At 45.2% G+C, this 16162-nt stretch overlaps 1 protein-coding gene across 1 annotated transcript in view; it reads left to right on the top strand.

The window, feature by feature from the left end:
* The window catches only part of sncaip (synuclein, alpha interacting protein), a 114465-nt gene extending 99117 nt beyond the window's left edge, over nucleotides 1-15348 (top strand). The window contains exon 8 of the mRNA XM_070862567.1: nucleotides 14268-15348. Coding sequence (XP_070718668.1) covers nucleotides 14268-15348 — 1081 coding nt within the window. The remainder of the gene's footprint in view (nucleotides 1-14267) is intronic.
* The last annotated feature ends 814 nt before the right edge of the window (nucleotides 15349-16162 follow it).

Raw genomic sequence — 16162 nt, 5'->3', positions numbered from 1 at the left:
GTATTGGTCCTGTAGCGAGAAACAATTAATAGTTACTTTATAATCGCCGCAAATCCTGACCATGCCATCACTTGAGTACTGGCCCACTCGCTGAATTCCACTGGGGAGATGATGCCCTCGCGTTGCAGCCTGTCCAGCTCGATTTCCACTCCCTCCCTCATCATGTGAGGTACCGCTCGCGCCTTGTGGTGAATGGGTCATGCCTCTGGGACCAAGTGGATCCGCACCTTCGCCCCGGAAAAGTTTCCAATGCCTGGCTCAAAAAAGGAAGGAAATTTGTTGAGAACCTGGGTACATGAGGCCTCATCGACATGTGATAGCGCTCGGATGTCATCCCAGTTCCAGCGGATTTTGCCCAGCCAGCTCCTTCCAAGCAATATGGGGCCATCGCTTGGGACAATCCAGAGTGGCAGTTCGTGCACCTTGCCCTCGTAGGTGACCTTGACCATGGCGCTGCCCAGGACAGTGATAAGCTCTTTGGTGTACATTCTCAGTTTCGTGTGGATGGGGCTCAGGGTTGGTCTGAATGCCTTGTTGCACCACAGTCTCTCAAACATCTTTTTACTCATGATGGATTGGCTAGCGCCAGTGTCCAGTTCCATGGCTGCAGGTAAGCCATTCAATTTTATGTTTAGCATTATAGGTGGACATTTCGTCGAAAATGTGTGCACCCCGTATACTTCAGCATCTGCCTCCTCTGAGGCTCGAAATTGCTTTGATCCACCATGGACCGATGTTCCTCCACCACGTGGTGGTTAGCAGGTTTTGCAGAGCTTGCAGCTTGTTTGCAAGCTCGTTGGAGGTGCCTCATTGTTCCACAGCTCTTGCAAACATACCCTTTGAAGCTGCATGAATAGGCTGAATGGAAGCCTCCACAATGCCAACAAGGTGTGAATTGCCTTGCATTCATCCTTTGTTGGGGACTCTGAGTCATCTGGGTCACCTGAGGCCTGCTGGCAGTTGCAGACTCGTGGGTTCTGCCTTGTACATTTCTGCTCGCAAACACAGTTCCAGTTAATTTATGAACATTGCTAGCACTTGTGTGCTGAGAGATTTGTTTGGTGTTATCACTGGTGGACATAAACGCCTGTGCTATCGCAATGGCCTTACTGAGGGTCGGTGTTTCTACAGTCAAAAGTTTTCGTAGGATGGTCTCGTGGCCAATGCCCAGTACAAAAAAGTCTCTGAGCATTTGCTCCAGGAAGCCATCAAACTCACATTGTCCTGCAAGTCGCCTTAGCTCAGCGACGTAGCTCGCCACTTCCTGACGTTCAGATCACTGGCAGGTGTAGAACCGATTACTCGCCATCAGCATGCTTCCCTTGGGTTAAGATGCTCCCGAACCAGTGTACACAGCTCCTCATATGACTTATCTGTGGGTTTCACCGGAGCCAGAAGATTCTTCATGAGGCTGTAGGTCGGTGCTACGTGGACTGTGAGGAGGACCGCTCTCCTTTTTGCAGCACTTCCTTCTCCGTCCAGCTCGTTGGCTACAAAGTACTGGTCTAGCCGTTCGACATAGGCTTCCCAGTCCTCACCCTCCGAGAACTTCTCCAGGATGCCCACAGTTTGCTGCATCTTTGCATTGGATTCGTAATCTCGTTGCCAGTTATTGTCTTCCTAACACAGATGAGGCTGCACACAGGGAGGTTAAAGTAACAGTGACCTCAGTCTTTAATAAGACACTCCAGAGTGAGGAACAGGCCTTAGGGGCTGGCTTATATACCGTGCTCCCAAGGGATGCTTTACAGATACACAACACTAAGTTCAGCATTAACCTAAGGTGTATTTAAAAAAAAATAACTTGGGTGTAAATTTAGTCTTGATCCTCCAGAAAGACCAAGAGAATTCTTCTTTCATCATAAGTTATTTTGGCTTAAAGTCCTCGCAATTTAACATGTACCCATTACTGTAATTTATTTTGAAAGTTCTACAGTGAGCTCAGGAGCAATATGATACATTTTCATCTAAACACTTTCAATATACCACAAGCTTGATCATATAACTAGGCCATCACCCTGTCTTTGTCACCCTTCTTTAAAATTTCACAAAACACTCGGCCCCAAAAAACTGAAGGAAGTCCAACTCTACAATTCTGATATACAGCATCTATAAAAATACTGAAAAATAAACATGATTAAAAATATTTAGCCTTGGAGTGGAAGAGGAAATATCAACTATGTTTCTCACTCCTGATTGCCTCCTGGAAAGTGCATGTGTGTAAGGTGACAACAGCATACAGCTAAGTAGTCAGTCTGCCTGACCAATACTCACTATCTGGAGTCACAAGAGAATTGCTGCTTGTACGGCGCTTTGGAAGACAAGTGTCTGGAAACTGCCCAGTAGTACAGGAAGGGAAACATTTTCGGCAAAGTAATTTCTATTGCTTTTTAAAATATTCGTTCATGGGATGTGGGTGTCTCTGGCAAGGCCAGCATTTATTGCCCATCCCTTATTTCCCTTGAGAAGGTGGTGGTGAGCCACCGCCTTGAACCGCTTCTGTCCGTGTGGTAAAGGTACTCCCACAATGCTTTTGGGGAGGGAGTGCCAGGATTTTTACCCAATGACAATGAAGTAACGGCGATATACTTCCAAGTTAGGATGGTGTGTAACTTGGGAAGGGAACTTGGAGCTGATGGTGTTACCATGGTCCTGCTGCCCTTGTCTTTCTAGGTGGTAGTGGTCGCAAGATTGGGAGATGCTGCCGAAGAAACCTTGGCAAGTTGCTGCAGTGCATCTTGTAGATGGTACACACTGCAACCATGATACGCCGGTGGTGGAAGGAGTGAATGTTTAAGGTGGGCTGCTTTGTCCTGGATGTTGTCGAGCTTCTTGTGTTGTTCCAGCTGCACTCATCCAGGCAAGTGGAGAGTATTCCATTACACTCCTGACTTGTGCCTTGTAGATGGTGGAAAGGCTTTGGGGAGTCAGGAAGTGAGACACACACTGCAGAATACCTAGCCTCTGACTTGCCCTTGTTGCCACAGTATTTATGTGGTTGGTCCAGTTATGTTTCTGGTCAATGGTAACCCCCCCCCCCCCCTGCCCAGGATGTTGATGGCGGGGGATTCGGCGATGGTAATGCCATTGAATGTCAAGGGGCGGTGATTAGATTCTCGCTTGCTGAGATAGTCATTGCCTGGCACTTGTGTGGCACGAATGTTACTTGTCACTTTTCAGTCAAAGCCTGAATGTTGTCCAGATTTTGTGGCATGTGGGCATGGACTGCTTCATTATCTGAAGGGTTGCAAATGGCATTGAAGACACTGCAGTCATCAGTGAACATCCCCACTTCTGACCTTATGATGGGAGAAGGTCATTGATGAAGCAGCTAAAGAGGGTTGGGTCTAGGACACTGCCCTGAGGAACACCTGCAGCTATGTCCTGGGGCTGTGATGATTGACCTTCAACCACCGCAACCATCATCCTTTGTGCTAGGTATGACTCCAGCCAGTGTTCCCCCTGATTCCCATTGTCTTCAGTTTTACGAGAGCTCGTTGATGCCAAACTCGGTCAAATGCTGCCTTGATGTCAAGGGCAGTTACTTTCACCTCACTTCCTGAATTCAGTTATTTTGTCCATGTTTGGACCAAGGTTGTAATGAGGTGGGGAGCCGAGTGGCCCTGGCGAAACCCAAACTGGGCTTCGGTGAGCTGGTTATTGGTGAGCACGTGCCGCTTGATAGCACTGTCGACGACATCTTCCATCACTTTGCCGATGATTTAGAGTAGGCTGATGGGGCGGTAATTGGCCGAATTGGATTTGTCCTGCTTCTGGGCCGTTTTCCACATTGTCAGATAGATGTCAGTGTTGTAGCTGTACTGGAACAGCTTGGCTAAAGGTATGGCTACATCTGGAGCAGAAGTCTTCAGTACGACAGCCGGGACGTTGTCAAGGCTCATAGGCTTTGCTGTATCCAGTGCGCTCAGCTGTTTCTTGATATCGCATGGAGTGAATCGAATTGGCTGAAGACTGGCTGTGATGTTGGGGACCTCAGGAGGAGGTCAATATGGATCATCCACTTGGCACTTCTGGCTGAAGATGGTTGAAAATGCTTCAGCCTTGTCTTTTGCACCCCTGTGCTGGGTTCCACCATCGTTGAGGATGGGGATATTCATGGAACCTCCTCCTCCCACCATTAGTTGTTTAATGGTCCACCACCATTCGTGACAGGATGTGGCAGGATTGCAAAGCTTTGATCTCATCCATTGCTCGTGGGATCGCTTAGCCCTATAGCATGCTGCTTCCACTTTTTAGCATGCATGTAGTCCTGTGTTGCAGCTTCCCCAACTTGGCACCTCATTTTTAGATACGCCTGATGCTGTTCTTGGCATGCTCTTCTGTACTCCTCATTGAACCAGGTTTGGTCCCCTGGCTTGATGGTAATGGTAGAGTGAGATATATGCTGGGATGAGGTTACATATTATGGTGGAATACAATTCTTCTGCTGATGGCCCACAGTGCCTTATGGATGCCCAGTTTTGAGCTGCTAAATATGTTCCTAATCTATCCCATTTAGCATAGTGGTAGTGGCCAGTGGGACAAGACATACCCAGGGATGGTAATGTTTTGGCACAAGTCTCCAGATGTTGGTGAGATGTTTGCAGGGTCGACTTGGCTGGGTGTGCCGTTGTCATGTCCGTAGTTGGTGCTGAGGTTGATGCCAGGTAGTCTGTCTGGTTTTATTCTTTTTGTTTCTTTTAGCAGTTTTTTTTACAACTGATGGCTTGCTAGGCCATTTTAGAGGGCAGTTGTGAGTCAACCACGTTGCTGTGGGTCTGGAGTCATAAGAACTAGGAACAAGAGTAGGCCATACGGCCCTTCGATCATGGCTGATCTGATCACGGACTCAGCTCCACTTCCCTGCCCGCTCCCCATAACCCCTTATCGTTTAAGAAACTGTCTATTTCTGTCTTAAATTTATTCAATGTCCCAGCTTTCACAGCTCTCTGAGGCAGCAAATTCCACAGATTTACAGCCCTCTGAGAAGAAATTTCTCCTCATCGCTGTTTTAAATGGGCAGCCCCTTAATCTAAGATCATGCCCTCTAATTCTAGTCTCCCCCATCAGTGGAAACATCCTCTCTGCATCCACCCTGTCAAGCCCCCTCATAATCTTATACGTTTTCGATAAGATCACCTCTCATTCTTCTCAATTCCAATGAGTAGAGGCCCAACCTAATCAACCTTTCCTCATGTCAACTCCCTCATCTCCGGAATCAACCTAGTGAACCTTCTCTGAACTGCCTCCAAAGCAAGTATATCCTTTCATAAATATGGAAACCAAAACTGTGCGCAGTATTCCAAGTGCGGCCTCACCGATACCCTGTAAGCTGTAGCAAGACTTCCCTGATTTTATACTCCATCCCCTTTGCAATAAAGGCCAAGATTCCATTGGCCTTCTTGATCACTTGCTGTACCTGCATATTATCCTTTTGTGTTTCATGCACAAGTACCCCCAGGTCCCGCTGTACTGCAGCAGCTTGCAACTTTTCTCCATTTAAATAATTCTTTGCTCTTTGATTTTTTTTTCCGTCGAAGTGCATGACCTCACACTTTCCAACATTATACTCCATCTGCCAAATTTAGGCCAGTGTCACATATAGGCCAGACCAGGCAAGGATGGCAGGTTTCCTTCCCTATAGTATATTAGTGAACCAGATGGGTTTTTACGACGTCCAATAGTTCCATGACTGATACTAGCTTTTTATTCCAGATTTTTATTCAATTAACTGAATTTAAATTCAATGGCTTCCATGGTGGGATTTGATATTGTCACCCTATCTATTTTTTGTAACTTAAACCAAGATTTTTCTTTATTGGTATAGTATAGGCATGAATAGCTAGTGACAGGTTTTAGACAGACTCAAATGGGAATATGCTGTTTGCCCCCAATCTTCCTAGGTCAGCTCACAAGCATAATTTCAGATATAGATTTGGACTGATCCATGGAGGACAAAAATGATGGTAGTGCAAGTGAAATTTAACAAGATAGAGGCAATTAAAGGGGAATCTCACGAAGTTTTAAACTTTTTGAAAGCTTTTGGAGAAACTTAAAAGGTATCTCAACTTTTCAGCAGCATTTGCAAAGCCTGAAGAGACAGGTAAAAATGAAGGGAAAGGAAACCAAACTGTTGGCACAACTCTGCAGGCAAGTAAAGAAGAACACAGGAGTCGAAGGGACAGACAAGGGATTTAAAAATACATATTTTTGACGTCCCCTCTCACTTCTCAAACACTCCCGTTTCATTATGAGGAGACACCCTAATTTATTTTTTTCTTTGGACTTTAATTAACTTTTTGTACACTGGCTTTTGAGATCTCCGTACTTACCAACCACAATAAGGCAGGTTGCAGGCTTCGTGCGTCCATGCTCAATAATATGGCAATCAGGTACCTGATGCACTAAAGCACATTGGACTCTTGCCATTGTATTATTAAGCTCTAAATATTGGTAGGCTATTCAACCATGAATGGGGAAGGAACATCTAAAGTAAGCCTGATCATGTCCTTGCCTGATGTCCATATACAGGCACATTCCAGCAAATGTCATTGGATATCAATAGGGGTACATAATGCTGGCTGAATTTCCTTTCATTAATCCAGGGGTGCACCCCTATATGCTGCCTTTGCTAATTATGTGATTGGGACGATTTTCTCTTGTCTTTTCATTCTCAACTTTGTTTCTTTTGGTATTACCCTTTATCCATCACTGCTCTACATTTTTCTCTTTTTTATGGCTTGTTAATTTGTCCCATACATTAGGGATAGAATCATGACATACATCTGTGCTATTACCAATGCTCATGAAAAAGAAAGAACTTCCATTTATGTAATGCTTTTCACAACTTCAGGACATCCTAAAGCAGTTCACATATCAATTAAGTACTTTTGAAGTGTAGTTACTGTTGCAGGGAAATGTGGCAGCCAATTTGCACACAGCAGGTTCTCACAAACAGCAACGAGTTAAATTATCAGATTTTTTGTTTTAATCTTCTTGATTGAGGGATAAATGTTGGCCAGGACGCCAGGAGAATTCACCTACTCTTCTTCGAATAGTACTATGGGATCTTTTATGTTCTCTTGAGAGGGCAGATGGGACGTCGATTTAACGCCTCATCTTGAAAGACTGTACCTGCGACAGTGCAGCACTCCCTCAGTACTGCACGAAAGTGTCAACCTAGGTATGTGCACAAGCCTCTAAGTGAGGCTTCAACCCACAATCTTCTGACCAAGGTGAGAGTGTTACCAATCAGCCAAGGCTGACACCTAAATGATGACTGAGAAAGCAGTAAAAACATATGTAACAAAATGGGTGTTTTTGTTGAGATTTAAATTTCTAAAATTCTTTGCATAAGTAGGATTTCTAGTTGCATGTATGTACTTATGGAAACTGTCATGTATTCTACTGTCATTGTAATCCACGTATAAAGTGACCTAAGTTGTACACCGTGAGAACACTGACCACTAGTTGGTGAACTTGTGGGAGACACTCCTAACCTGGACTTTCAGGTATAAAAGGGGAAGCTCCACCCATCTTCAGCACTTCAGTGCTGGCTAATACAGGACTGGTCACAGTGTGATCTTCTCTCTAGTATGGGCCTCGTGTGCATTTGTACTGTATAGTAAGGACATATTATTGGCGACGAGAAACTGGGATTTAAACCACACGAGCTTGGCCACTAGCAGCACAGACGAGAGGTACTGTGTTGGTGATAATTGAGACGATTTTATTGAGAGACTACAGCAAAGTTTCGTCACTAAGGAATGGCTGGGACAGGATTCGGCCGACAAACGCAGGGCTCATCTCCTAACGGTTTGTGGATCCAGAACGTACTCCCTGATGAAGGAGCACCTAGCATCAGAGAAGCCGGCAGACAAGACTTTTGAAGAGCTCAGTAAGTTGATCGGGGAACACTTTAAATCGGCGAGCAGCATGCACATGGCGAGACACCGGTTTTACAGACACCGGCGGTGTGAAGGGCAAAGCGTTCCAGACTTCGTGGCAGACCTCCGGCGACTGGCGAGCCTATGTAAGTTCCCAGATGCATGCAGAGCGGAGATACTAAGAGATTTTTTTATTGAGGGCATCAGGCACGCTGGGGTGTTCAGGAAACTGATTGAGACCAAAGACTTGACCCTGGAAACGGCGGCTTTGATGGTCCAGATATTTATCTCAGGGGAGGAAGAGACCAGAATGATGTTTGACAAAAATCTTGGTTTAAATGCAGCAAATGGACAGGGAGTCAACATTGTTAACGCGGCACACAGTACTCCAGGCAGACAGGGGCAATCGGACATGCCCGAACATGTCGTCAAACCCAAAAGGGGGAATTCAACAGAGACAATGGCTAGCTGAACGGCGATTCATGCCATCGCAAGGGACAATGCGGCCAGTAATGGGGCCATCAACACCTGTCAATGGTGTGCTTAAGGTCAGTTACAGAGACAGTCAGAGACGATCGACTGGTAATGGACCTTTTGTTTCCAACAGCTCATGTTGGAGGTGTGGAGGCAAACACACAGCCAGAGATTGCAGGCATCAGCAATATACCTGCAGAAACTGCAACATCAGCGGTCACTTGGCGCGTATGTGCAGGACGCCTGCAGCCAGGTTGATGTACGAGGAGGACGGGCCCGATGTAAGCCCTACGAGGCCAAATGGACACTGGGGGAAATCGCTGGAAGCTGAAGTTCAGCGAGTTCATGTGGAGCACATATACAGTTCATACACCAGGACGCCACCGATAATGATGAAAGTGTTCCTCAATGGCATCCCAGTATCAATGGAGATAGACATGGGGGCCAGCCAGTCCCTGATGAGTATCAAACAGTTCGACAAGTTGTGGGCGTCCACGGCCAGGAAGCCAAAATTATTGCCAATTGACACACAGCTACGGACATATACAAAGGAGATCATCCTGGTGCTAGGCAGCGTCACGGTCGTCGTGACCCACAAAGATTCGGAGAACAGGTTGCCACTCTGGATTGTCCCGGGGGACGGTGATGCACTGCTGGGGAGGGTTTGGCTGGAAATGGGGCGATGTCAATGCAATTTCTTCTGTGGAGCGAATATCATGCTCACAGGTCCTGGACAAATTTGACTCACTATTTCAACCCGCATCGGCACTTTCATGGGGGCCAAGGTAGTGATTCACATAAACCCGGACGCCAGGCCAGTACACCACAAGGCCAGAGCGGTGCCGTACATGATGCGGAAAAAGATAGAAGGCGAATTGGACCGTCTGCTGAGGGAAGGCATTATCTCGCCAGTCGAATTGAGTGAGTGGGCGAGCCCGATTGTGCCGGTGCTCAAGGCGGATGGGTCGGTCAGGATATGTGGTGATTACAAGGCCACCATCAATCGGATGTCACTCCAAGACCAGTACCCGCTACCGAGAGCGACGCTATCCGGTCGCAAACTTTTTTCAAAATTGGAACTGACCTCAGCTTACATGACCCAGGAGCTGGTGAGTGAGTCGAAGAAGCTGACCACCATCACGACACACAAGGGGTTGTTTGAATACAACAGATGTCCCTCCGGGATTTGCTCGGCCGCCGCGATCTTTCAACGAAACATTTAAAGCCTCCTCAAGTCGATTCCAAGGACGATGGTTTTTCAAGACGACATCCTCATCATGGGTTGCGATACTGAAGAACACCTCCACAACCTGGAGGAGGTGCTACGCAGACTGGACCGGGAAGGTCTGCGACTGAAAAAGGCGAAGTGCGTCTTCCTAGCTCCAGAGGTAGAATTCCTGGGGATGAGGGTAGCAGCAGGCGGGATCAGACCTACTGCGTCCAAAACTGAAGCGATCCAGAGAGCACCCAGACCCAGTAACACGACGGAGCTGCGTTCGTTCCTGGGGCTCCTGAACAATTTTGGCAACTTTCTTCCCAAATTGAGCACGCTGTTAGAGCCACTACATGCGCTCCTACGCAAAAGTCGTGAATGAGTCTGGGGGGACAGCCAGGAAATGGCTTTTGATAGAGCACGCAATTTGTTATGCTCCAATAATCTGTTAACGCTATATGACCCATGTAAGAAACTTGTTTTGACGTGCGATGCGTCGTCCTATGGGGTCGGGTGTGTGTTGCAGCATGTTAATGCCAAGGGTGAGTTACAGCCGGTAGCTTATGCCTCCAGAATTCTGTCCCACGCAGAAAAGGGGCTTCGGGATGGTAGAAAAGGAGCTACGGGATGGTAGAAAAGGAAGCGCTTGCATGTATATATGCAGTAAAAAAAAATGCACCAGTACCTGTTTGGCAGGAAATTTGAGCTGGAGACAGATCACAAACCCCTAACGTCCCTTTTGGCCAACAACAAGGCCATAAATGCAAATGCGTCGGCCCACATACAGAAGTGGGCACTCACGTTAGCTGCCTATGATTATACAATTTGGCACAGACCGGGCACTGAAAACTGCGCCGATGCACTCAGCAGGCTCCTACTAGCCACCACCGAGGGGGCAACCGAGCATGCTGCTGAGATGGTCATGGCTGTTGAAGCTTTCGAAAGCGAAGGCTCACCCGTGACAGCCCGTCAGATCAAAGTCTGGACAACCAGAGACCCGCTAATGTCTTTAATCAAGAAATGTGTCCTGAATGGGGATTGGGCAGCCACGTACGGGGCATGCCCTGAGGAATTTAAACCATTTCACAGGCGCAAGGATGAACTCTCGATTCAGGCCGATTGCCTACTATGGGGAAACCGAGTAATCATGCTCCAGATGGGCAGAGAGGCATTCATCCGAGAACTCCACAATGAGCACCCGGCATTGTCATGATGAAGGCAATTGCCAGGTCACACATTTGGTGGCCAGGGATAGATGCAAACCTGGAACTGTGTGTTCGCAGGTGCAACACGTGTGCCCAGTTGGGCAATGCGCCCAGGGAAGCCCCCCTTAGCCCCTGGTCCTGGCACGCCAAGCCATGGTCACGCATCCATGTGGACTACACAGGTCCTTTCATGGGAAAAATGTTTTTGGTTGTAGTAGACGCCTACTCCAAATGGATCGAATGTGACATTCTCAATTCAAGCACATCCTCTGCCACGGTAGAAAGTCTACGGGCAATGTTCGCCACCCATGGTCTACTGGATGTCGTGGTCAGCGACAATGGCCCGTGCTTTACAAGCATTGAATTCCAGGTCTTCATGGCAGGAAATGGTATCAACCATGTCAGAACGGCACCATTCAAGCCGGCCTCAAACGGCCAGGCGGAACGAGCAGTGCAGATAATCAAACAGGGGATGCTCAGAATCCAAGGGCGTTCCCTTCAAAGCAGCTTATCACGCCTTCTGTTGGCCAATAGATCCCTACCACACTCGCTCACGGGTTCCACCCGCAGAGCTGCTAATGAAAAGGATGCTCAAAATCAGGTTATCCCTTATACACCCCACCATGAAAGAAATTGTTGAGAGCAGGCGCCGGTCACAATGTGACTACCATGACGGGAATGCGAGGGTGCGATGTATTGATGTCAATAACCCTGTCTTTGTCCTCAACTACACTGCAGGGCCCAAACGGTCGCAGGCACTGTGATTGCTAAAGAGGGGAATAGGATTCTGGTAGCATTCTTGCTATTGAGAGAGTGCAGCGAAGGTTCACTAGACTGATTCCAGGGATGGCAGGACTGACATATCAAGAAAGACTGGATCAACTGGGGTTGTCGTCACTGGAGTTCAGAAGAATGAGAGGGGATCTCATAGAAACGTTTAAAATTCTGACGGGTTTAGACAGGTTAGATGCAGGAACATTGTTCCCAATGTTGGGGAAGTCCAGAACCAGGGGTCACAGTCTAAGGATAAGGGGTAAGCCATTTAGGACCGAGATGAGGAGAAACCTCTTCACCCAGAGAGTGGTGAACCTGTGGAATTCTCTACCACAGAAAGTTGTTGAGGCCAATTCACTAAATATATTCAAAAAGGAGTTAGATGTAGTCCTTACTACTAGGGGGATCAAGGAGTATGGCGAGAAAGCAGGAATGGGGTACTGAAGTTGCATGTTCAGCCATGAACTCATGGAATGGCGGTGCAGGCTCGAAGGGCCAAATGGCCTACTCCTGCACCTATTTTTTATGTTTCTAAACTTACCAATGGACAAATCTGCCGCAAACACGTGGATCAAACAAAAAGGTGCTTCACCAACCCCATAGAAGAAGCAGAGGAAGAACACTATGTAGAGTTCACTCCACCACAGGTGACCGAACACCGGAACCAAGTGGAGGAGAGCCCAGTCATTGTGGGCAGTCCGGACAGGCCTGAGACACGGCAAACAGCAGACACTCAGGCCAGCGCCCAACAACCGGAGCCCCAACTCGGGCGCTCTACAAGGGAGCATAAACCACCAGAGAGACTTAACCTATGATCCCAATAAGTCTTTGGTGGGGAGGTGATGTCATGTATTCTACTGTCATTGTAATTCATGTATAAACTGACCTAAGTTGTGCACCGTGAGAACACTGACCACTAGGTGGTGAACTTGTGGGAGACACTCCTAACCTGGACTTTCAGGTATAAAAGGGGAAGCTCCACCCATCTTCGGCACTTCAGTGCTGACTAATACATGACTGGTCACAGAGTGACCTTCTTTCTAGTATGGGCCTCGTGTGCATTTGTACTGTATAGTAAGGACATATTAGAACCGGTGCAAGCAAATTATTTAATTTTAGAGTGGCAAATGATGAATTTAAATTCCATGTACAGGCTCTCTTGCTCAACTGACTACTATAGTGTGTAGCTCAGCCACATTGACAGGAAAATCCCAAGTTTGATCACCTTTTGCGCTGAATTTGCTGACCTCATTGGGGCCTCAGGCACCTGGCTGGAATAAAAAATTGTTGTAGTTATTCTAATCTATCTGCATGCCTCACAATGCCATGCTTTAGCCTCCATATGAGCTTGGGATGAAGTGAAAGTGGCAGCCGTCATTTTGAGGCCACGGCAGATGAATGTTGTTGTTTGGTCTAAAATCAATTTCTTGGTACAAAATAAGTAATATTTTTTTTTAAAAAGAGCACAGTTGAAAAAATTTCTGAAACAAAGCTATTATGTATGTTTATCCTGGAGTATTCATTAAGTCAAAACCCTGGTAAAGTTTTTGAAAGGCACTTTTTTATAAACCTCCTCCAGTATTTCTACTTGGAGCTGGTAACTATCATCTTGACTCCTTCAACAATAAGGGTAGTGGAGCCAGAACCTTGACCTCTCCACAACTCATTCATTTTCAGCAGGACAAATAAATGGTCTGTTGTACACCCCAGCTATCATGCATTTACATTATATCCTGGCAGAAAACTGAATAAACTAATTGCCAAGTAAACAGAGAGCCACCTTTGGACTCAACCACATTAATATCTGGCTGAGAGGCATGCTTTACCATCCTCCAGCTTTCTTTCATTAGCTTTCACATTTTTTATAATCCTATATTTTCAAACAACATAGAAGTTGCTATTCTCAGTTGCATATCAGTATCACAGACTAAATCTATTTTTTTTTTTAAATAGATTACTTTTATAATAAGCAATTTCAATCTTTAACTGTTACTTGGTATGCAAGATCTGTACCAAACCACGAATACTGTTGGGAAATACAAATCCGATAATGGTTTTTTAAAAATTGGCCTGTACTTTAAGAGCCAAAGCACTATGTTCTAAAATTATTTGCTCAGCCAGATTAATGAGACCTAGACTTCCTTGTAACTTTCCAAATATTGTTTTTTTTTTGCTACAACATCTGTACAAATAACTTCACACAGTTTTGAATGATGAGACTATTGCACTGTGTAATCAAGGGAGTTTGGGACCATTTATTCTCTGAATAAATTGAAAAAAGTAAACCATTAAAAAAAAAATACTCTTGAGGACCACTCGACACCATCTGTTATCATTGAGGTGGGAGGCAGGGACAATTTGGAGCAATGGATTTTCTGTAATTATCTAGCAGAAACTGCAAGTTACTCTGTTGTGGTTGTACTTCGCATCCATTCCATCTAGCAACACACAGAAACTCTTTAAAATTCACCCAACTGAAACAGGTGGAAAATAGTGTTGGAAAACTGACTCAAACTTGTGGCTATCTGATTGTGAGAAATATACTCCAGCAAGCGAAGCTAAAAAAATGAAAATAGTTAAACCTGACTAATCTCTAGCGCAATAAAGTAAGTTTAAAAAAGATCGCTTTTGGAAATGTCTAGTACAATACTAGTAACCCATTTTAAATTTATTCTCATGTATCTTGTGTTTTTTTTTGTTTTCTATCACACCCAGTTCCCCTATACCATCTGAAAACAGTAAGAAGAAAACTCATATGTCATGTGATCAAAAGATGACTGGTGTAAATGCAAATGGAGGTGCATCTACTTACAGCACTGAAACAAAACCAAAGACTACCACAAGAGGAATGCTGAAACAGAAAGGTGAAGAAGCAGACAAAATTCTCCGCCAACTCTTGGGAGAAGAGATTTCTGGAAATGTGTGCACACAAGAAAAACTTTCTTTGGAATTTCAAGATGGGCAGGAGGCAAGTGTTGTAAAAGGGTCTGCAAGGAAAGTCCTGAGAGACAAAAGGGAACTGAAACTGACCAGACTGAGATATTCTCAGAGATCCTCTAGTGAGTCAGACACTGACTCTCATATCAGTGAAGATCAGAAGAACTCTCCCATTAAAAGAGCTGACAAGCCACGACCACAGCCCATTGTTGAAAAAGAGGAAAACACTGCAAAAGTACACTCCATGATTAAAAAGCACACCTCAGCAGTAGGCAGAATGTTCCCTAAAGCCTCTGGTACATTAGAGGAACAAAGTAATTCTCCTGCTGCTGAAAGCTATGATAAAGTTCCTGACTGTCAGCATCAGATAAGAAGTCCAGTCAGGACCCAGTCTACCGAGGAACCATTTCTGCCTTGTGCTGACAATACTACCACACAAAAAACTACAAACAGTCCTAAAAGTGCTCTTAAGTCACCATCTTCAAAAAGTAGAACTTCTCAGAATTTAAAACTAAGAGTGACTTTTGAGGAACCTGTTGTGGAAGTTGAACAAACAGTTTGTGAATTAGATAACAGGAAGGGCACAGAAAGTGAAGGAACTTTGCCAAACTCTATGTCTAGTTTAGAAATGGGTGAACCATTGAACAGATATGTTGGACATTTTCAATCACCAGTGGAATCTATAAACAGTAACCAGAACAACAATAACTCACAAGCTATCCATTTAACCATGACATCCACCCCCAATTTACCACTGAATTCCACAGGAAGGAAAGCTGGAGGTTCAAAAGCACGTCTTGTAACTCCCACAAAAGTTAATGTCAAGACAGTGAGTGTGGTAAAATCTACTAAAAAATAAATTTTTTAGTTTTTTGTCATGTACTAAAAATCTAAACTAACTTTTTAAAAATACAAAGCAGTGCCAAATTTTATTTTGTGTCCAGTTGTATAGAATAAAACTTAGCTGAACAAATCAAAAAATATTTTGACCTTTCTGCATTTTTTTTTTTAAAGGTCCTAATGTAAACTAAAGATATGAGTAATAGTTTTTTTTAAATCTTTCAAATATCCTGTGGGTTTCGACATTCTAAATGTTTAATTTTATAATATAAATGGTATAGAGTAGAGGAGTGGGAGATGAATGTCAGTTGCTACCGTTAAAAATAGACAAATTAGAAAATCTATATTGATTTTATTCCTCCTTTATGCCAATTTTTGTCCCTCTCCTGATGGCATTGATACCTTAGCCAAGTAACCATTCTTTACATGTAAGCCTAGAGAATGCTTCTCTGCAAACTACAAGGGGCATTGCAGCTGACTGTGATCCTGTTCTTACCCATATCCAGTTGCTAGATAGCAATAAGGAGCAGGAACTCAAGGTCACTTTGTTCCCTCACCAGCCGAACATAGCGATTCTGAGGACAATTATCGAGCTCAATTGCACCCTGACTAATATCAACTAACTCAACACAGGCTAATGATCAAATCTAGGGTGGCATGGTCTGTATGGGTCAGCTATTCAATACCTTAATCAGCTGAACCATTGTAGGAGCTCAGAAAATATACCTTTTGAGGAACGGCGTAGGGCAGTGGATTAGCGAACACTGTTCTCTTTATTTTTGGGACTGGATTTGAATTCCAACCCCCTGTCCCCGGCCCAAAGATTGGTGGTA

The sequence above is a fragment of the Pristiophorus japonicus genome, chromosome 1 (assembly GCF_044704955.1).
Source record: "Pristiophorus japonicus isolate sPriJap1 chromosome 1, sPriJap1.hap1, whole genome shotgun sequence".
Classification (NCBI taxonomy): Eukaryota; Metazoa; Chordata; class Chondrichthyes; family Pristiophoridae; genus Pristiophorus; species Pristiophorus japonicus.
The sequence above is the reverse complement of the archived record's forward strand: the minus strand, read 5'-3'. Positions and strand labels throughout refer to the sequence as shown.